Below are 22,769 nucleotides of genomic sequence, written 5' to 3' on the forward strand. Positions count from 1 at the left end.
TTTTGGGCAGAGAGAAAGATGAATCTGTGGAATTCATTGCCACAAATGATTGTGGAGGCCAAGTCATTGGGTATACTTAAAGTGGAGGTTGATAGGTTCTTGATTAGTAAGGGGGTCAAAGTTTATGGGGAGAAAGTCGGAGAATGGGTTGAGAGGGATAATAAATCAGCCATGATGGAATCATGAAGCAGACTCAATAGTCCCAATGGCCCAATCTGCTCCAGTGTCTTATGGTCTAAATTTTATTTGCCATTCTTCCACCAACTTTCTCAATGCAAAGAGTCTTGAATCTCTTTAGGTAACACCAAAGTGACAGAGGAGTTACTGGAATAAGTAGCCAAAACACAAACAGATACAGTGATGGGTAGGGAGAGGGTCCTAAAGGTGGGGGCCAAGCTTTACAGAGAAGGTATTAGAGAAGGATAGAGGATATGGGTGAATCAAATCCAAGACAAAGTGATACAATTAAAACGGGGAGGATGCAGACCAGATCCTAATGAACCTCATCTGCAGTGAAACAAATCTCACAAAGACCCATACGCCACTCCAATTTAAAAAAATTTATTGCAAGATTTACAAGATTAGAAAACATGCTTTCAAAAAGGTAAACATTTTATCACAGCATTTCATTCAGTCATAACTTGCACAGAGTCTCTGACGTGAGCTGCTGACAAATCCGGTGGATGCCACAGCTGGTACAGGAACAACAATGCGATACAGGGCACCGCTATGTCCTTACTCAGTCCAGCGATTGCCACAGTGTGGGGCTGTACACACGTAGTACAGTCTCATGGCGTCCTGCAGGGAGGGAAAGGGTATATTAGGGACATGCATCAAGCTCTCAATCCTTGCCACCAACCAGTCACAGATACAACTAAACTTACCTGCACATCATTGGGACTGTGAACAGGGACCCGTGAGTGGAGCGTTTGACAGAGAGTATTCAATAAACGCATTCCTCACACACACAAACATTGCCTTCTCTTTGTCGTAGCGATAGCTGTACATCCTTCATTGTCTTCCCTGGTATATTTTCACATAGCGGGTCCTGGACTGAGCTGCTGGGCTTGGGTTGGCTTTATGGTGCCTTTTCCACCATACACGGCAGAATATTCCATCACTTCACTGATGGGATGTATAACTATGTATATGCTGTTTGTATACCGTATTTAATGTAGACACTTCTGATTATTTTGTAATGTAATTGTAACTACATTGTGGGGTGCATCATATTCTGATTCGTGTGTAGTCTTGTGTTAACGCTGTGGCAATTAAAGATGGTACATCTTCGTGCCGAATAAAAAGCTCTTCACCCTCAGTGGGAGAGACAGAGACATAAGGGCCGCTGAGAGTTCGCACTGGGAAAAGAATTCTATGGAGCTAACATTGTGTGTTCTGGTAATATCTTTCTGTAAATATTGGCAGTTTTCACTAATGTTTTTAAGTTTGATTTTTGACACACCTAATAAACACCCTTGCACTAAAGTGCTAAGTGACGGCAGGCACTTTTGCTTTGGTCTCAACCCACGTATCTAACACAGCACTTTAACATGAATGTAATGGGTAATATATTATGAACATAATTCACAGTCTCAGACCCTGTCACTACCCAGTCACAGGTACCACTTAATTTGCCCAAGGAAGAGGCTCTTTCTCAAATGTAACATCACAAGGCTGTACCATCAGCCTCAGGTCTGCCTGTGAGGAGTTTGTACGTTCTCCCCGTGACCGCGAAGGTTTCCTCCGGGTGCTCCGGTTTCCTCCCACAGTCTAAAGCTGTACCAGTCAGTAGGTTAATTGGTCATTGTAAATTGTCCTGTGATTAGGCTAGGGTTAAATCTGGGTTGCTGGGAGGTGTGGCTCAAAGGGCCAGAAGGACTTTCTTGTGCTTTATCTCAATAAATAAAATAATAATCTAGTTACAGAATATAGAACAATACACCACAGTACTGGCCCTTTGGCCCATGATATTGTGCAAACCCTTTTATGTACTTCAGGATGAATCTAACCCTTCCCTCCTACACAGTCCGTAACCCTCCATTTTCCTTTCATCCATGTGCCTACCTAAGAGTTTTTACCACCACCACCTAGGGTGATAGGGTGGAGATACATCTCTACCAAGGGAAATGCCAGGCACTCCTGCAGGTCACCCTTGGGCAAGGTGTAGCACCTGCTTAGCCCCCGATCAGGGTCACGTGAATCCATGGGAGCAGGTGGTGGACAGTCGTATGAGCAGCCGGTGCAGATCACAAGTCCTGGTTATGTGATCACCGACACCAGGCAGACAATCTCCGAAGAGTATTGATAATGGCTGGGGTCACCCATGAAGGCAATGGCAAACCACGTCATGCTCTCTTCTCACTGTTCTCCTGGAAGAAGGTAGGGGAGGCTCAGGACCCACACCACCAGATTCAGGAACAGTTAGAACCCCTCAGCCATCAGGCTCTTGAACCAGAGGGGATAACTTCACTCGCCCATCACTGAAATGTTGCCACAACCTATGGACTCACTTTCAAGGACTCTTCATCTCATGTGCCTGATATTTGCTTATAATTGCTTATTATTTCTTATTTTTATTCTCTTTTTCTTTCTGTATTTGCAGCTTGTTGTCTTTTGCACATTGGTCTTTCATTGGTTCTATTGGATTTATTGAGTATGCCCACAGGAAAATGGATCTCAGGGATGCATATGGTAACATATAGGTACTTGGATAATAAATTTATTTCGAACCATCACAAAGGACTCTCTTCATCTAGGATACGCCCTCTTCTCCTTACTACCATTGGAGTCTGAGGATCCACACCCAATGTTTTTGGAACAGCCTCTTCCCCTCCGCCATCAGATTTCAGAATGGTCCATGAACACCAGCATCCTATTCCTCTTTTGCAATCCAGTGGATTCCAGTTAATCTGGCTATTTGTTAACTGGGGCAGCAGCTGATTTGGGCCAACTCTTAAAGAATAAAAACAAAATAATAAGATAGCCAGGATTCCTTACGTTTACTTGGGACACTACGCTGCCTAATTGGGACAAGAGACTGTTACCGAAAGCTTCTAACTAGATATCAGTCGTGTAGCTGTTAAACATGACACATGGTTAAAGCAAGTAGTTTCTAAATAGCAAACATAAGGAAATCTGCAGATGCTGGAAATTCAAGCAACACACACAAAATGCTGGTGGAACGCAGCAGATCAGGCAGCATCTATAAGAAGAAGCACTGTCGTCGTTTCGGGCCGAGACCCTTCATCAGGACTGACTGAAAGAAAAGACAGTAAGAGATTTGAAAGTAGAGGGGGAGGGGGAAATGCGAAATGATAGGAGACCAGAGGGGGAGGGTTGAAGCTGAGAGCTGGAAAGGTGATTGGCGAAAGGGATACAGAGCTGGAGAAGGGAAAGGATCATGGGACAAGAGGACTAGAGAGAAAGAAAGGGGGAGGGGTGCACCAGAGGGAGATGGAGAACAGGCAGTGATGGGTAGAAAGAGAGAAAAAAAAGGAGGGGAAGAAAAATACTAAATATATCAGGGATGGGGTAAGAAAGGGAGGAGGGGCATTAACAGAAGTTAGAGAAGTCAATGTTCATGTTATCAGATTGGAGGCTACCCAGCCGGTATATAAGGTGCTGTTCCTCCAACCTGAACTATGAAGAATTTGAAAGTAACAACAATCATCTTTAATGTTACCTTCGGTTCCCACCAGCCACTCAGTTCTCACCTGTGGCTCCAGTAGCTGTTTGCTTGTGACAGTGGCCACATCCTGCTACACCGCTCCGTGAGGTGGGCTAAACCAGGTGACAGCAGCTGGCAGCCTCATACCTCAGTGAAAGGAGAACATGCCTGCCCTGGCAATGGGAACTCGGCTCCAGTAGAACATAAGAAACAGTAGCAGGAGTCGGCCATCTGGTCTGTCCAGCCTACTCCGCCATTTAATAAGATCATGGCTGATCTGGCCATGGACTCATCTCCACCTACCTGCCTGAGGGGCCGAATGGTCTACTTCTGCACCTATTGTCTATAACCCTTAATTCCCTTACAATGCAAAAATCTATCCAAGCTTGTCTTAAATGTATTCATTGAGGTAGTCTCCACTGTTTCATTGGGCAAAGAATTCCACAGATTCACCACTTTCTGGGAAAAGCAGTTCCTCCTCAGAGATTGATAGGTTCTTGATTGGACATGGCATCAAAGGTTATGGGGAGAAGGCCAGAAACTGGGGTTAAGGAGGATAACAACACTCCAGAGCAAAAGCTCCCAAGTTTGAACCTAGTCGTGTGCCCTCCCCCCACCCCGGCACGCTTTCCATCCGTGCCGGGTTGAGTGTCAAGCTAGCCACTCCGCCTCGTAAAAAATACAAGGGTTGAGTCAGGAATGTTCATATTGTGATCCGGTTAATCCGAAAGGAGACCAATCCTGACACCACGCGCCAGACAAAAATGGCTAACTGTCTGGTGTGACACGCTATGAAATGACCATTGAAATACTAATCTTATCTTTCATTTTTCCTCCAAAGTGGATGACCTCACATTTACCAACATTGTACTCCATCTGCCAGACCCTTGCCCACTCATTTTAACTTTCGTTATTGCTCTGCAGACTCTCCCTATCTTCTGCACAATTTGCTTTTTCACTCAATTTGGTGTCATTAGCAAACTTACACAGGGTTCCCTCTACTGTTAATGTATATCATGAATAATTACTGGTCCAGCACCAACCCTTGCAGCACACCGCTCAACCAGAGAAACACCTATGTATCCCAACTCTCTGCTTTCTATTAGTTAACCAATCCTCTATCCATACTAAAACATCACCCCCAAATCTGTGCATCCTTATCTTATGGATAAGTCTTTCATGTGGCACCTTATCGAACACCTTCTGGAAATCCAAGTAAATAACGTCCATCTGTTCCCCTCTATCCACTGGGCTCATTATATCCTCAAGGAACTCCAGTGAGTTTGTCAAACAGGACCTGCCTTTGCTGAATCCATGCTGCAGCATTCATTTCTTTCCAGAAGCCTCACTATTTCTTCCTCTAGAGAAGAAGGGTGTGTGATCTACAGTGAGGAAGGTGCTTTTGCAATGCTCTGCAGAGCTCGAAGAGCATGATGAGTCACAGAAGACGTCATGGTCATCCACCACATCCAAGGAAGACCTAGTTTGTACCACTGGACCGGGACTCCTGAGGTCAAGAGAGTGGAATGGACCCAGTGCAGCGGCTTTTCCACTTTAAAACTTCTCCCGCACAGGCTTCCTGTCAATGTCGGATACGACGGCAACCACCAGGATTATTGGTGGTGCTCTAATTTGGCCTGTATTTAAATACATAATCTGTTACTCAGTTTGCCTTTGTTATACCTTTTTTAACTATTCCATAAAACTTCAGCTAATTAAGGCACCAGCTTAACTGGACCAAAATATACTGGTCCCGCTATGACCCAATTAACCGTAATCCACTGTATTTATATCATAACTTATAGCTATTTATACCTTGCACTGTATTGCTGCCACAAGGCAATTAATTTCATGACCTATGTCACTGATAATAATGCTGTTTGTAACCCTGCAAACTAGGGAACAGCCTGGACCCCATATCTTAGTGACAGGCATCAGTCCTCACCACTATATCCTTGACGCCAAGCTATGCAGCACAAGACCACTGGTTGTCCTTTATGTTCTTAAAAAGGTATTAGTTGAATCAATGAGTTTGTAACAAGACCAAATTTGTAGTTTCACTAACGTATAATTTGTACTTCTCTAACTTTTTATTTTTCACAATGTGGTGTTACATTCCACCTACTGATGGAAAAATGTTATGACAGCACCTAACAGTTTATCGTCTTTCATTTTTCATTGACTAAGTGCTACACAGGTATAACATTCTTGTCTTCTAACTGGCCCTTGGTTATCTTAGGAATTTACCTGATCTCGGTATAACAGTATCTTTTTCTGCAAAAATCACCATCTTGTCTTTGCCCTCAGTTCTTTTCTTTAGTAACCCTGACCCTGCTGCTTTGTTTAAACTTTCAATGAATGATTGCAAAGCAACAAGTCTTCAACTCATTCTTGGACTGCTAAAAGAACTCACGGATTGAAAGATCATTAGATCCAACTCCACTTTAACTGCTTCACTGGTGTGAGAGTGCCAGAGGAGGTCTGGGCTTTCAACCAAGCTCTATGCACACAGGTAGTCAGTATTACGTTTTCCTCTCTATACAAAACACCGTTAGAAATATTAGCGTGCATAAGATGATGAGGCATAGAATGGAGAGACAGCACCTTTTACCCAGGGTGGGGTTGGCTAATACATTGGAAGGAAGTACGGAGGAGATGACAGAGTTCTGTTGACTACCTATTCCTCTCCATTGATGCTGCCTGACCTGCTGAGTTCTGTAGTTCTGTGTGTTGCTCTGGATTTCCAGCATCTGCAGTCTTACTTGTGTTTAGCGTTAGTAGTTTTTAAATGGAGGGATGGGTGTGTGGAACACACTGTCAGGGATGGCAGGAGAGGCAGATACACTAGGGACATTTAAGAGACTCTTAGACAGGCACATGGACAAAAGAAAAATGGAGGGCATGCTGCCCATGGTTAGGGTAGCAATAAAGGTCCTCCATCTCTTTCTGTCCTTGGTCACTCAAATGCAGAAGGATTCTTCATTGCTGTCTCCGTAACAGTTCTATTTAACCAGTCAGGGTTGTCGGCCCTGAGCTGAACCCCCGAACCTGGAGGACCAGTGGACACTCTTAGTCTGGCCTCTAACCTTTGACCTGTTTGACGTGGGTGACCCCACCTAGAGTAAAAGCTTAAACTCTGACTCCAGCCAATATGTCACTCTGAATCACTGAGGCACGCAAGCCTCCATGTGGTCCTCTTGGAGAAAGACCATAAGACATTGGAGCTGAATGAGGCCATTCAGCCCATTGAGTCTGCTCCGCCATTCCATCATGCTTGATTTATTATCCCTCCCAACCTCATTCTCTCGCCTTCTCCCCATCTCCCTTCATGCCCTGACCCATCAGGAATCTATCAACCTTTGCCTTAAATATACACAATGGCCTCCACAGCAACGAATTCCACAGATTCACCACTCTCTGGCTAAAGAAATTCCTTATATTGGCAATAAAGTGCTTCTGATTCTGATTGCAATAATCTGAATGCTTACACTCCATGACTGGCAAGGAGGAGCTTCACCAATGAAAGAAAATCAGAAACTAAAATATTGACTTCTATTCACAAAAGGATAAAATTCAGACTTATTCCCAAAGGAAACAGTGGAAATAAATAGTTGTTAGGTTATTAGTTGTATTAAGAATGGTATGTATGTGGTTTGACGATACCACGATGATTAAGCTGTGTTGGACTTGTCATACCTCAGCCCTTGCACTGTGTGATTGGAAAAATACTGCTTCCTTATGTCCGCACCTGCAAAAATGAGCAAAACACAGTTTCAGAATTTAATGATTGCACGTGACAAAAAGATTAACAGTATTCATTGTGGAATAAAGGAGGCAAAAAATGTAAACTATAGAACTTCGCAGAGGTATAGGAACATCTAGAGAGATATCAGCAACTGCTGTGCGTTTTGCTTTGCAGAAACGTGGCCATTTTGGATACAGCGCTGCAGCCCAAGGGTTTCACCAGTCATTGGAGTACGCTTGGTGCACAGTCATGGCGGTTCTGTCCCAGTCCTGCTCATCATTCATTTTATTTGCTGAGGGTGTTTTCCAGTAGTGGTGTACATACATTCCTTCTGAGGCACTGGAGGAGCCGAGCACCATGATCAGCAGTCACAAAACAAATTACTCCGATGCCTTCCTTGTCACTGCGGGAGACTTGCAGTAGTCTCTGAACAACTACCACCAGCGTACCCCCTGTGGAACCAGAGGTGCCAACAGACTTGACCGCTGTTATAGAAACATCAAGGATACTTAACTGCCATCTCACAGCCACACTTTGGAAAGTCTGATCAATTGGCTGCATTTCTACCCCCAGTGAATAGGCAGAGACTAAAGACCACAGCACCAGAGTTGAGGATCAAAAATGTATGGTCAAAAGAGGCAGAGGAGTGCTTACAGGACTGCTCTGAGTCGGTGGACTGGACAATATTCAAGGATTCATCTTCCAATCCGAATGAATACATCACAGTTGTCATGGGCTTCATCAAGACTTGAGTACATACCTTCGAGAACACACCCCAAACAAGAGCAGTGGATCAACTAGGAGATTCGTACTCCATTGAGGGCTAGAGCTGCTGGAAAATCTTGCCTGACAAATCTGATGGAATTCTTTGAAGAAATAACAAGCAGGATAGGCTAAGGAGAATCGGTTGATGTTGTGTACTTGGATTTTCAGAAGGCCTTTGACAAGGTGCCACACATGAGGCTGCTGAACAAGTTACATGCCCATGGTATCACAGGAAAGATTCCAGCATGGATCAAGCAGTGGCTGATTGGCAGCAGAACAAGAGTGGGAATAAAGGAAGCCTTTTCTGGTTGGCTGCCAGTGACTAGTGGTGTTAAACAGAGGTCAGTATTGGGACAGATTCTTTCCATGTTAGGTGATGGAATTGAAACCTTTGTTGCAGAGTTTGCAGACGTTAGGTGGAGGGGCAGGTAGATTTGAAGAAATAGAGAGGCTACAGAAGAAATTAAGACAGATTGTCGGGAGAATGGGCAAAGAAGCAGCAGATAGAATACAGTGTTGGGAAGTGTATGGTCATGCACTTTGGTAGAAGAAATAAAAATGTTGACTGTTTTCTAAATGGAGAGAAAACATAAAAATCTGAGGTGCAAAGGGACTTGGGAGTCCTTGTGCAGGATTCCCTAAAGGGTAATTTACAGGTCAAGTCTGTGGTTAGGAAGGCAAATGCAACATTAGCATTAATTTCAAGAGGACTAGAATATAAAGCAAGGATGTAATGATGAAGCTTTATAAGGCATTGGTGAGGCCTCACTTAAGAGTATCGAAAACAATTTTGGGTCCCCTATTTTAGAAAGGGTGGGCTGAAGTGGAGAGGGTTCAAAAGAGGTTCACGAAAATGATTCCAGAATTGAATAGCTTGTCAAATGAAAAGCGTTTGATGGCTCTGGGCCTGTATTCACTGGTATTCAGAAGAATGAGAGGTGACTTCATTGAAACCTATTGAATGGTGAAAGGCCTGGATAGAGTGGATGTGGAGAGGATGGCGGGAGAGTCTAAAACCAGAGGATGCAGCCTCAGAATAGAGGGGCATCCTTTTCTAACAGAGATGAGAAGGAATTTCTTAAGTCAGAGAGTGGTGAATCTGTGGAATTCTTTGCCACAGGCAGCTGGGCAGGCCAAGTCTTTATGTACGTTTAAGTCAGAGGTTGATAAGATTCTTGATTGGTCAAGGCATGAAGGCAGGAGATTGGGGTTGAGAGGAAAATTAGATCAGCCATGATGAAATGGTGGAGCAGACTCGATGGGCCAAATGGCCTAACTCTGCTCCTATATCTTATGGTCTTATCGATCACATTCAAGACCAGAACTGTACAAGTCCAGATACAACCTATGGTAAAAGCAATTGCGGTTGAAGTTAGAAACAGGATCAGATGCATGTCAGCTGCAGCAGGGTTTGCAAACTATTACAACCTGACATCGTGAATGGCTGTGATGCTTCACTCTCAGATGAGCTCAGTGCATGTTATGCACACTTTAAAAGGGAGAATACAACCACACCCGTGCAGATCCCTGCAGCATCCGCTGTCCCTGTGATCTGTCTCAGAGGCCAGTGTCAGAACATCTTTCAAGAGGGTGAAGCCTTGCAAGGTGTCAGGCCCCAGTGATGTATCTGGGCAGAGCACTGAAGCCCTGTGCCAACCAGCTGGTGGGAGTGTTCAAGGACATCGTCAATCTCTTACAGTCAGAGGTTCCCAACCGCTTCAAAAGGTGACCCATCATACCGGTGCCCAAGAACAGGGTGAACCAGTGACACTCACATCTACTGTGATGAAGTGTTATGAGATGGTGGTCGTGGCTACAATCAACTTCTGCCTAAGCAAGTACCTGAACCTCCTGTTGCTACAATAGGTCTACAGCAGGTGTAATCTCACTTGGCCATGGATCACCTGGACAACAGCAATACCTACATCAGGCTGCTGTTCCCTGATTACAGCTCACTGGGCCTCTGTACCTCCGTCTGCAATTGGATCATTGACTTCCTCATTGGGAGACCACAGTCAGTGCAGGAAATGACACCTCTTCATGAACTCCAATTCACCTCCAGAAGGCTTGCTTAGCCTGCTGCTCTGCTCTCTCTACAACCATGACCGCGTGGCAAGACACAGCTCAAACGCCATCTATACACTTGCTGGTGGCACAATTGTTGGCAGGATTTCAGGTGGTGACAAGGAAAAAACACGAGTAAGATAGATCAGCCTTGTGATGTCGCAACAGCCTTGCACTCAACTTCAGTAAGACCAAAGAATTGACTGCGAACATGAAGGGGAAGTTGAGGGAACACACATCAGCAGTGGAAAGTGTGAACAGTTTCAAGTTTCTGGGGAGGTCAAGATCCGTCTTGGGCCAAACACATTGATGCGACTACAAAGGAATTTGAGGAGAATTGGTATGTCATCAAAGCCACTCACAATTTCTACGGATATATTCTAACTGGTTGCCTCACCAACAGAGGTATTCAAGAGCTGCTTCAATAGGTACATGTAAGTGCAGGAAATGGAAGGACTACATAAAGATTAGCTACATTTGTCACATGGACGTCAAAAAATACAGTGAAACGCACTCCCACTGTAGACAAAGACAAGGCTAGAAGTTGTGGTGAAGTTCTACTTACTTTAGACAAGGATGGTCTTCTGTTCTGGGCAATGTTGGATCCTGTGCCACATCTGCTATTATTTGTGTAAGTTCACTGTTTGAGAAAAGAAAACATTCATGAACACAAGGCAAGGAGTTTTGATGAAACAAAAGAATTAATGCTTGTTGATGTGAAGACTGACTATGTCAGCAAGTCCAGAGGTAGAAAGCTAGCAGGTGAAAAGCCCCAGGTGGGTCTTGTCTGGAGACTGTGAGTCTGAGAGTCCAGGCCAGGGAGGTCGGGTCCAGAGTCAGGGCTGTGAATCGGTGTGCCCAGGGCAGGGAATGGACGTCAGGATTGAGTCTGAGAGTGTGGCCCAGAGGGGGTCCAGGCCAGGGAGGTGGGGTCCAGAGTCGGGGCTGTGAATCGGTGTGCCTGGGTCAGGGACTGGACGTCAGGATTTAGTCTGAGAGTGTGGCCCAGAGGGGTTCCAGGCCAGGGAGGTGGGTTCCAGAGTCAGGGCTGTGAATCGGTGTGCCTGGGGCAGGGAATGGACGTCAGGATTGAGTCTGAGAGTGTGGCCCAGAGGGGGTGTCCAGAGTCGGGGCTGTGAATCAGTGTGCCTGGGTCAGGGACTAGACGTCAGGATTGAGTCTGAGAGTGTGGCCCAGAGGGGGTCCAGAGTCAGGGCTGTGAATCGGTGTGCCTGGGGCAGGGACTGGACATCAGGATTGAGTCTGAGAGTGTGGCCCAGAGGGGGTCCAGGCCAGGGAGGTGGGGATCCAGAGTCAGGGCTGTGAATCGGTGTGCCCGGGCCAGGGACTGGACGTCAGGATTGAGTCTGAGAGTGTGGCCCAGAGGGGGTCCAGGCCAGGGAGGTGGGGTCCAGAGTCAGGGCTGTGAATCGGTGTGCCTGGGCCAGGGAATGGACGTCAGGATTGAGTCTGAGAGTGTGGCCCAGAGGGGGTCCAGGCCAGGGAGGTGGGGTCCAGAGTCAGGGCTGTGAATCGGTGTGCCTGGGCCAGGGAATGGACGTCAGGATTGAGTCTGAGAGTGTGGCCCAGAGGGGGTCCAGGCCAGGGAGGTGGGGTCCAGAGTCAGGGCTGTGAATTGGTGTGCCCGGGCCAGGGACTGGACGTCAGGATTGAGTCTGAGAGTGTGGCCCAGAGGGTGTCCAGAGTCGGGGCAGTGAATCGGTGTGCCCGGGCCAGGGACTGGACGTCAGGATTTAGTCTGAGAGTGTGGCCCAGAGGGGATCCAGGCCAGGGAGGTGGGGTCCAGAGTCGGGGCTGTGAATCGGTGTGCCCGGGCCAGGGAATGGACGTCAGGATTGAGTCTGAGAGTGTGGCCCAGAGGGGATCCAGTCAGGGCTGTGAATTGGTGTGCCCGGGCCAGGGACTGGACGTCAGGATTGAGTCTGAGAGTGTGGCCCAGAGGAGATCCAGTCAGGGCTGTGAATTGGTGTGCCCGGGCCAGGGACTGGACGTCAGGATTTAGTCTGAGAGTGTGGCCCAGAGGGGGTCCAGAGTCAGAGCTGTGAATCGGTGTGCCCGGGGCAGGGACTGGAGGTCAGGAGCCCAACGACTGAGTCTGAGAGTGTGGCCCAGAGGGGGTCCAGGCCAGGAACTGAAGATCAGAGGCCCTATAACTGTGAGTCTAGGCTATGGACTGGAGGTCTGAGGCCCGAGGTCTGATAATCGCACATCTGTGAGCTGGGGAGCCTGATGACTGAGACTCTGGGGCAGGGAATGGAAGTGGGAAGCACGATGACTGCAAGTCCAGGGCTAAGGTCTGGAGGTGGCCTAGTCTGGGGCTTGAAGCCTGTCTGTGTTTGTGGGAGGGTGGGAAAGGGATTTGTTTTGCTGCTGTTGTTGTTGCTTGTGCTATTCTGCTGGGCATTGTGGGCACATTATGTTGGTGCCAGAACGTGTGGCAATGCTTGTGGACTTGATCCTGATACATGCCAGGTTCTGTGGGTTGTTAATGCAAACACCGCACTTCACTCAATGTTTTGATAGGCGCATGATAAATAAATCTGAACCTGAAACGAGTACTGGCAACAGACATTCAGCATGGCTGATCACAATCAATAATTAACATTAAAAAACAGAATCTACTGAACCATTCTTTCCCCACTGCTATAGCAACCACTACCGTTTCACGCTGTTCATAGTGGCGCTGCCACGTTCTCCACTCTTCATTCTGCTTTTCTCTGTTAAACCATTTGCGTCACTTTAGCATTTCTTCCTGTTGTTGAGCACTACAGCAGAGAAAGAGGCGCTTTGGCCCATTTGCTCTGTGCTGAACTGTTACTCTGCTTAGTCCTATCAATCTGCACTGGGACCATAACCCTCCGAACCCCTCCCATCCATGTACCAATCAAACTTCTCAAACTCTGAAACCAAATCCTCATCCACCACTTCGGCTGGCAACTTGTTCCACACTCTCACCATCCTCTGAGTTCCCCTTAAATATTTCACCATTAACCCATGTCCTCTAGTTCTAGTCTCACCCAACCTCTATCAAATCTCTCCTCACTCACCTACGCTCCAGTGAATAAAGTCCTAACCTAGTCAACCTTTCCCTACAAAGTCCTGTGAATTTTCTCTGCACTCTTCCAATCCTACTGATATATTTCTTGTACATAGGTGACTAGAACTGCACACGACACTCCAAATTTGACCACACCACACCAACATTTTAAACAACTTCAGCATAAAATCTCAACTCCTGGACTCAATACTTTGATTTAGGAAGGTCGATGTGGCGAGGTGGAGATACGTCTCTACTAACGGAGGTGCAAGGCGCCTCTTCCCTCCGCTAGCCTGCAGGTCACCCTTGGACAAGGTGTAGCACCAGCTTAGCCCCTGATCAGTCATGGGGGCAGGAGGTACTGCCACAGTGAGTTCAGAGTTCAATCCCAGCATTAGTAATGGGTCTAAAACAACTGCAATATATAGGAGCAGCCAGTGCAGATCACAAGTCCTGGTTATGCGACCACTGACACCAGGCAGACAATCTCTGAAGGGTATTGATAATGGCTGGGGTCACCCGTCTTGTAAAGACACTGCCCAGAAGGGGGCAATGGCACACCACTTCTGTAGAAAAACTTGCCAAGAACACTCACGTTCATGGGAAGAGCATGATCATCCACGTCATACGACTTGACTCACAATGAACGAGTGTACAAAAAGCTTTATGTCCTTCATTTTTGCCCTCAGACTGCACCATTCTGTTTTGTGCTCATCACTGTAATTATCAGCACCGTGCCAACTGTTTACTGTGCACATTACACAAGGAATTTCATTCCTCCCTGGTGCATATGGCCAGCCACGGTAGTGTAGCAGTTAGCACAGTGCTATTATACCCCAGAGTTCAATTCTGTACATTCTCCCGAGAACAGGTGGGTTTCCACCTACAGTCTACAACGCACCGGTTAGTAGGTTCCAGAAACAAAAGAGGAGGTTGTTGACTTCAGGAGGGCATGGAGCGACCACTCCCCGCTGTACATCGACTGCTCTTTGGTAGAGATCGTTAAGAGCACCAAATTTCTTGGTGTTCACCTGGCAGAGAATCTCACCTGGTCCCTCAACACCAGCTCCATATCAAAGAAAGCCCAGCAGCATCTCTACTTTCTGCGAAGGCTGAGAAAAGTCCATCTCCCACCCCCCATCCTCACCACATTCTACAGGGGTTGTACTGAGAGCATCCTGAGCAGCTGCATCACTGCCCGGTTCGGAAATTGCACGATCTCGGATCGCAAGACCCTGCTGCAGATAGTGAGGTCAGCTGAGAAGATCATCGGGGTCTCTCTTCTTGCTATTACAGACATTTACACTACACGCTGCATTCGCAAAGGAAACAGCATCATGAAGGACCCCACACACCCCTCATACAAACTCTTCTCCCTCCTGCCGTCTGGGAAAAGGCCCCGAAGCATTCGGGCTCTCACAACCAGATTATGTAACAGTTTCTTCCCCCAAGCTATCAGACTCCTCTATACCCAGAGTCTGGACTGACACCTTACTGACCTATTGTCCTGTTTATTATTTATTGTAATGTCTGCACTGTTTTTGTGCACTTTATGCAGTCCAGTGTAGGTCTGTAGTCTAGTGTAGCTTTCTCTGTGTTGTTTTTTTACGTAGTTCAGTCTAATTTTTGTACTGTGTCATGTAACACCATGGTCCTGAAAAACAATGTCTAATTTTTACTGTGTACTGTACCAGCAGTTATGGTCAAAATGACAATAAAAGTGACTTGACTTAATGTGTCACTGTAAATTGTCCTGTGACTAGTTTAGGATTTATTTATTTAGAGATACAGTGTAGAGTTGGCCCTCCCGGCCCTTCGAGCCACACTGCTCAGCAATCCCCCAATTTAATCCTAGCCCAATCACAGGACAATTACTTCTGAATGAACATGACAATAAATAAACCTGAAATCCTAAATGTTAACATAGCTCTCTGCTGCCCTCTTGTGACAAACTCAGCACATTTCCATCCTCAAACCGCATTTCAAGGGGTTTGTCAGAAGCAAAACAGTCAAAATGCTGGAGGTCAGGCAGCATCTATGGAAATTCGATGTTTCAGGCCAAGATCCTTCATCAGGACAGGAAAAGAATAGGGAAGACACCAGAATAAAAAGGTGGGAGGAGGGGAAGGAGGAAAGTGGAAGGTGATGGGTAAAGCCAGGTGGGTGGGAAAGGTAAAGGGCTGGGGAGGAAGGACTCTGATAGGAGAGGAGAGTGGACCGTGGGAGAAAGGGAGGCCACAGTAGGGGACTCAGTGTGAGGTGACAGGTAGGTGAGAAGAGGTAAGAGGCCACAGAGGGGAACAGAAGAAGACGGGAGGGGGAGGGAAAAACACTTTTTTAAACCAGAAGGAACAATCATTGTTCATACCATCGGGTTGGAGGCTACCCAGATGAAATACAAGTTGCTGCTCAATACAAGGATCTGACAGAATCAGGCTTATTATCACAGTCTGTGATAATGTGTTGCTTTGTGACAGCAGTAAAGGGCCAAGACATAAAATTACTGTAAATTTCTGCAGATGTACAGAGGAGAGCATTCCAACTGGCTGCACCACCGGAGGGAGGGGTTACTACACAGGTTTCAAATAATAAAATTACAGTAAATTTCTGCAGATGTACAGAGGAGAGCATTCTAACTGGCTGCACCACTGGGGGGGGGTTTACTACACAGGTTCAAAATAAGTTGTAAACTCAGTCAAATCCATGACGGGCACCAGCCTCCATAGTGTCCAGGACATCTTCAAGGAGCAATGCCTCAAAAAGGCGGCATCCATCACTAAAGAACCCCATCACCCAGGACATGCCCCCTTCTCATCGCTACCACCCGGGAGGAGGTACAGGAACCTGAAGGCACAGACTCGACGATTCGGGAACAACTTCTTACCCTCTGCCATCTGATTTCTGAATGGACATCGAACCAGTGAACACTACCTCACTACTTTTTTATTTCTATTTTTGCACTACTTATTTAATTATTTTATACATTCTTATTACTGTACTGTAATTCACAGATTTGTATTACAATGTACTCTTGTCACATAACAACAAAATTTACAACGTATGCCAGTGATATTAAACCGGATTCTGATAACAGAATAAATCGAACAAAAAAAAAGATGTAGTACAGCCTCTGCTGGTGTGGCCAAGTAATTTTTAATATTAGGGTATCGCTCCAAATTAATGGAATGCTGGAAATGCACTGATTATTAGGTTACAGCAACAAGCACACACTTGACCACTCCTTTTCCGCTGATGGAGGAAGCAGAAAATCTCTGGATATTTAGACACATACCGTTGTCTGGTGAAACCAGCCATTCATCATGCTGAACTGCAGACAGATAAATGCACAACTTCTGTCCTGACCTTGCACGAGCCGGTAATCAGACCAACCTGACAACCCCCAACATCAGAGATCAGGCAACCAGTACAATTCAGAACGACTCTGAGAGATGCCAACCCTGACAAAATTTATCTTCCATTCGACAGGAGTTCGGGGTCACCTTCTCTCACTGCTCCCAGTCTGCGGCTCTCCAACTCTTCAAGCAAGGAACTGATTGTGGACTTCAGGAAGGGCAAGTCGAGGGGACACAAACCAGCCATCACTGAGCGGGGGTGGTGGTTCCCAACCTGGGGGCCACAGACCCCTCAATTAATGGTAGAGGTCCCCGGCTTAAAAAGGTTGGGAACCCCTCCCACAGAGGGATCAGAAGTGGAAAGGGTGAACAGTTGTCAATATCACTGAGGATCTATCCTAGGCCCAACACTTCGATGTAATTATAAAAAAGGCACAACAGCAGTTACATTTCAATCGGAGCGCAAGGAGATTTGGTGAGTCAGCAAAGACTCTTGCAAATTTCTACAGATGTACTGTGGATAGCGTTCTAACTGGCTGCATCACCGTCTGGCATGGGGGAAGAGCGTCACTGCACAGGATCGAAATAAGCTGCAGAGACTCAGACCATCACGGGCATTAACCTCCCCAGCATCTCCGAGGAGCGATGCCTCAAAAAGCCATCATGAAGGACCCCCCCACCCCCACCCCCCGGTCACTCAGTACACGCTCTCATCTCATTGCAATCAGGGAGGAGGTACAGGAGCCTTAAGGCACACACTCAACGACTCAGGAACAGCTTCTTCCCCTCTGCCATCCGATTTCTGAATGAACATTGATCCCATGAATAGTTCCTCGGTATTTCTCCCCTCTCTTTTTCATGCAACTTATTTTTCATACACACTTACTGTAAATTATGTATTTTTATGCATCTTCCCCACTGTTCCCATCTGCCCTCCACCTTCAGCCACTCTCCCTTGATTCCACGCTCCGACTTCCTCACCTGTGATCCCATCATCACCTTCAGCCAGCCTACATCGCTGTTCCCACACTCCCCTCCTCGGTTTGCCTATCATCCATCCATCCTCAGCTGGATCCAAACAACTGCTTGGCTCCGAAACCTTCCTTCCTCCGTTTTATACCTGCTACCTCCCCTCCATCATTCAGTCCCAACGAAGGGTCTCAATCTGAAATGTCGACTGTCCCCTTCCCTCCATGCTTGCTGCCTGACCTGCTGAGTTCCTCCAGCAGGTTGTGTGTTGTCCCAGATTCTAGAATTTGCAATCTATTGTTTTCCCAAGAAACCATAAGCACTCAACGTTAGCAAGACCAAGATACTGACCGTAGAATTCAGGAGAGGGAAACCAAAAGTCCATGAGCCAGTCCTCAATAGAGGATCGGAGTTTGGAAAGGGTCAGCAACTTTAACTTCCTGGGTGTTACTATTTCAGTGAACCTGTCCTGGGCCCAGCACGTAAATGCAATTGCAAAGAAAGCACGGCAGCACCCCTACTTCCTTTAGGGAACTGTGGAGATTTGGCACGACCTCTACAACCTTGACAAACTTCTATGGATGTGTAGTGGAGAGACTGGCTGCATCACTGCTTGGAATTGGAAAACCAATACCTTTGAACGGAGAATCTGACAAAAGGCAGCAGATTCTGCCCAGTACATCACTGGTAAAGCTGTTTAACACCCTCAGCACATCTACACCACTACCCACGTCATGCTGTTTTCTCACTGCTGTCATCAGGTAGAAGGTACAAGAGCCTCAGGACACACACCACCAGGTTCAAAACCAGTTACCACCCCCTCAACCATCAGGGCCTTGTGTAAACTTACTCGCCCCTCCATTGAGATGTTCCTACAGCCAATGATATCACTTTAAGGACTCTTTATCTCATTATTCGTTGCTATTTATATTTGCATTTGCACAGTTTGTTGTCTTTGCCCTCTGGTTGACCTTTCAGCGATGCTTAGTTTAGTCACTATTCTATAGATTTCCTGATCATGCCTGCAGGAAAATTAATTGACTTTGAACTTAAGCCACAACGATGCACAGCTTAAACCAACACACAACAGATGAGCTCCAGCTTTACTTACTCAACTTCGTGCGTGATCTTATTGACGTAGATACAACTGTTATCAGCCTCCTGCTGGTAGTCACAGTTCCGACACTGTAAATAAAACACAAATCATTTGACATCTCATCCACCCATTTCAATTCCACTGCCCGTTCCCATTCCGACATGCCAGTCCACGGGCTCCTCTACCACCACAATGAGGCCACCCTCGGGTTGGAGAAGCAACACTTTGTATTCTGTCTGAGTAGCCTCCAACCTGATGGCATGAGCATCGATTTCTCAAACTTCCAGTAATTGCCCCCCTCTCTCCTCACCATTCTCCATTCCTCATTCCCTGCTTCATCATATCTCCTTACCTGCCATAACCTCCTTCTGATGCTCCTCCCACTTCTCTTTCTTCAATGCTCTTCTAACCTCTCCTATCAGATTCCCCCTTTCTCTAGACCTGTATCTCTTTCACTAATTGACTTCACCCTGCCCCCTCTCCTAGCTTCTCCTATCACCTAGTACATCTTCCTACCATCCCCCACCTTTTCACCCTGACTCCTCATCCCTTTTTCCAGTCCTGAAGAGGAGTCTTGGCCTGAAACATCAATTGTCTGCTCACTTCCACAGATGCTGCCTGCCCTGCTGAGCTCCTCCAGCACTTTGCGGGTGTTGCTCGGACTTCCATCATTTGCAGGTTTTGTGTTTATAAATCATTTGAGTAACATAAAACCCTCAGCTTTTTCAGAGGTGCGGTGCATGGATAGATTGGGAGGAGCACGTGTACCAAACCTCTTCAGCAAGCGTCTTCATTTGCACACTAATGGGTGAGCCCCCTTTCAAGCAGCGGTTGGTGTAGTTGGTCATTCAAAGTTATTGCAGAGCCAGCAACCTGGGTTCAATTCCCACCTTGTCTGTAAGGAGGCTGCACATTCTCTCCTTTTGACCACGTGGGTTTCCTCTGGGTGCTCAATCCAGGGATGTACAGGTTAGTAGATTAATTGATCACACGGGTGTAACTGGGCGACAGATTTGCTGGCGATACAACTACTATTGGCAGAGTCTCAGATGCTGATGAGAGGGTGTAGAGCACCGAGGTACACCAGTTAGCTGGGCGGTGTCACAGCAACAACTTGCACTCGACGTCAGTAAAACCGAAGAACTGATTGTGAACTTCAAACGGTTAAGACTCATGGGGGTGGTCAGAAGTGGAGAGAGTGAGCAGTTTCAAGTTCCTGGGAGTCAACATCTCTGAGGATCTAACCTGGTCCCATCGTATCGATGCAACTATAAAGAAGGCAAGAGAGCAACTATAATTCATTAGGAGTTTGAGGAGATTTGGTCTGTCACCTAAACACTTGCAAATTTCTACAGATGTACTGCGGAGAGCATTCTAACTGGCTGCTTCACCCTCTGGTATTCAGTGGATGGTGGGGGGAAGGGGGCTACTGCACAGTTTCAAAATAAGCTGCAAAGAGTTGAGCATTTAATCAGCTCCATCCTGGGCACTAGCCTCCGTAGTATCTATGACATCGTCAAGAAGCGATGCCTCAAAAAGGTGGAATCCATCATTAAAGACCTCCATCAACCAGGATTTGCCTTGTTCTCTGGGAGGAGGTACAGGAGCCTGAAAGCACAGTGATTCAGGAACAGCTTCTTCCCTTCTGCCATCCAATTTCTGAATGGACATTGAACCCATGAACACTACTTTTCCATATCTATATTTGTACTACTTAATATATAAAATATAATTCAGTTTTTTCTATTATTTCATATTGCATTAAGTTAACAAATTTCACAAATTTGATATTAAACCCGATTCTGACATGGGCTCATTGGGGCAGTAGGGTTAATATAAGTTCTGAGAAGACAAACTTTGTACCGTGTCTGAAATTTTTGAGGAATGGATTATTAATTGTGCAAGGGTGAATTTCTAGCTAAAAATGCGGTGATGTGGGGCAGGGGTCACTTGAACATTGCACAAGAGTGCCCATCATACAACTAGCCCAGGCACTTCAATTCACGACACAGACGCGCTTTGCAGAAACACACCCTGTTTACACGCAGTGTGGAATGACTGCGTGGATGACTAGAGTGCTGACTTAAACCCAGTCTGGAACTTGGCAACAGTCTGAAGGAAGATGCTGCCGAGAGAATAACCGGGGTCTCAGCAACACCATCAACATCCCCTCACCCAGTGTGACAGCTTATACAAAGACCCAAAGCATCCCACAATATCTTTGACCCACTACCATAAGGAGGGAGGTACTGGATTGCCAGACTGGGTAACTTCTTCCCCCAGGCTTCTGCCACCACGGAGGCCTGGTCAGTTGTTTACTGTTCATCCCGTGGAGAAACGCTGCTCCGGGTGGGTTTCTATATCCACAGTCAGATGACAGTAAACTTCAACCTGGTCCCATGATATCAGAATGACAGGGAGAGTTCCCTACCCCGTCGTTCACGCTCGAACTCACCGCGTAAAGCAGGATTCTGTTCTCTTTGTCCTCTTTCGGGTACAACATGTTATTGCTAAAACCAAGAGAAGAAAACAAGGTCATCGTTATTGATCAGAAAATGCCCAAATGGTCCCACACCCTCCACGCCATCACTCCGCCCGGGAGAGGGAGAGGCACAATCCCCGCTCCCGTCCGTTCCTCGCCCCTTTGCCCACGCGTTTCCAACCCGCCCCGGCCGCACTCACCACTCCTGACAGAAGCGGATCCCCACAAACCCGGGCCCGCCGTGGCCCGCTTCGAAATCCATCGCCGCCGCCATTGCCGCATGCGCAACCCGGCTCGGTCCCGACCGGCGACGGGTGCCGGGCGGCGGCGGCGAACGCAACGCGAACCCGGCCCGGGACCCACTTCAAAATCGACCTGCGGCTCACGGCTGGCAAGTGTCAAAATCCGGGGGCAAACTCAGAGTAAATCTATCATAAAGCACCTATATATTCCCAGATGCTGCACTCAGATTAATTTCATTTCAGATAAAATCGAAATATAGCAACAGTTTTTGAAAAGTTAAACATAAACAAAAACTGAGAAGCCAACACACAAAAGATTGTGCTGGGGGCAGCCCGCAAGAGACGCCAGACAATCCGACGCTCTGGTGAGGGGTGAGGGGAGTGTCAGTGTCACAGTGAGGGGTGTGGGGTGTGTCAGTGTCACATTGAGGGGTGTGGGGTGTCAGTGTCACAGTGAGGGGTGTGGGGAGTGTCAGTGTCACAGTGAGGGGTGTGGGGTGTGTCGATGTCACAGTGAGGGGTGTGGGGTGTCAGTGTCACAGTGAGGGGTGTGTCAGTGTCACAGTGAGGGGTGTGGGGGTGTGTCGGTGTCACAGTGTGGGGTGAGGGGTGTGTCAGTGTCACAGTGTGGGGTGAGGGGTGTGTCAGTGTCACAGTGAGGGGTGAGGGGTGTGTTGATGTCACAGTGAGGGGTGAGGGGTGTGTCGGTGTCACAGTGTGGGGTGAGGGGTGTGTCAGTGTCACAGTGTGGGGTGAGGGGTGTGTCAGTGTCACAGTGAGGGGTGTGGGGTGTGTCAGTATCACAGTGAGGGGTGAGGGGTGTGTCAGTGTCACCGTGAGGGGTGAGGGGTGTGTCGGTGTCACAGTGAGGGGTGAGGGGTGTGTCAGTGTCACAGTGAGGGGAGTGAGGTGTGTCGGTGTCACAGTGAGGGGTGGGGTGTGTGTCAGGGTCACAGTGAGGGAAGTGGGGTGTGTCGGTGTCACAGTGAGGGGTGTGGAGTGTGTTGTTGTCACGGTGAGGGGTGTGAGGTGCGTCGGTGTCACGGTGAGGGGTATGGGGTGGGTCGGTATCACAGTGAGGGGTGTGGGGTGTGTCGGTGTCACAGTGAGGGGTGGGGGGTGTGTCGGTGTCACAGTGAGGAGTGTGGGGTGTGTCGGTGTCACGGTGAGGGGTGAGGGGTGTGTCGATGTCACGGTGAGGGGTGGAGGGTGTGTCGGTGTCACAGTGAGTGATGAGGGGTGTATTGGTGTCACGGTGAGGGGTGTGAGGTGCGTCGGTGTCACGGTGAGGGGTGTGGGGTGTGTCGGTGTCACAGTGAGGGGTGTGG

At 47.4% G+C, this 22,769-nt stretch overlaps 1 protein-coding gene across 2 annotated transcripts; it reads right to left on the bottom strand.

The window, feature by feature from the left end:
* Positions 1-545: 545 nt before the first annotated feature.
* polr2i (RNA polymerase II subunit I) lies at positions 546-21,542 on the bottom strand. 2 transcript variants are annotated; one of them, XM_059950987.1, is made up of 6 exons: positions 21,400-21,542; positions 21,173-21,227; positions 18,733-18,806; positions 10,807-10,881; positions 7,364-7,415; positions 546-5,304 (listed from the first exon to the last, which is right to left on the bottom strand). In XM_059950987.1, exons 1-6 carry the CDS (start codon positions 21,471-21,473, stop codon positions 5,281-5,283), a joined length of 354 nt encoding a protein of 117 aa, XP_059806970.1. In that variant the 5' UTR covers positions 21,474-21,542; the 3' UTR covers positions 546-5,280. The 2 variants fall into 2 exon arrangements, with proteins under 2 accessions (XP_059806970.1, XP_059806969.1); XM_059950986.1 differs by having other exon boundaries at positions 546-798; positions 21,400-21,541.
* Positions 21,543-22,769: the final 1,227 nt, after the last annotated feature.

Source organism: Hypanus sabinus, chromosome 26 (genome assembly GCF_030144855.1).
Source record: "Hypanus sabinus isolate sHypSab1 chromosome 26, sHypSab1.hap1, whole genome shotgun sequence".
In the NCBI taxonomy this organism is placed as follows: domain Eukaryota; kingdom Metazoa; phylum Chordata; class Chondrichthyes; order Myliobatiformes; family Dasyatidae; genus Hypanus; species Hypanus sabinus.

Coding starts and splice junctions, on each gene's coding strand:
- polr2i (XM_059950986.1), bottom strand. CDS start 21,473: ATGGCGGCGGCGATGGATTTCGAAGCGGGCCACGGCGGGCCCGGGTTT. Junction 21,228..21,399: donor ATCCGCTTCTGTCAGGAGTG/GTGAGTGCGGCC, acceptor TCTTGGTTTTAG/CAATAACATGTTGTACCCGA. Junction 799..7,363: donor CACACAGTGCAAGGGCTGAG/GTATGACAAGTC, acceptor CCCTCCCTGCAG/GACGCCATGAGACTGTACTA.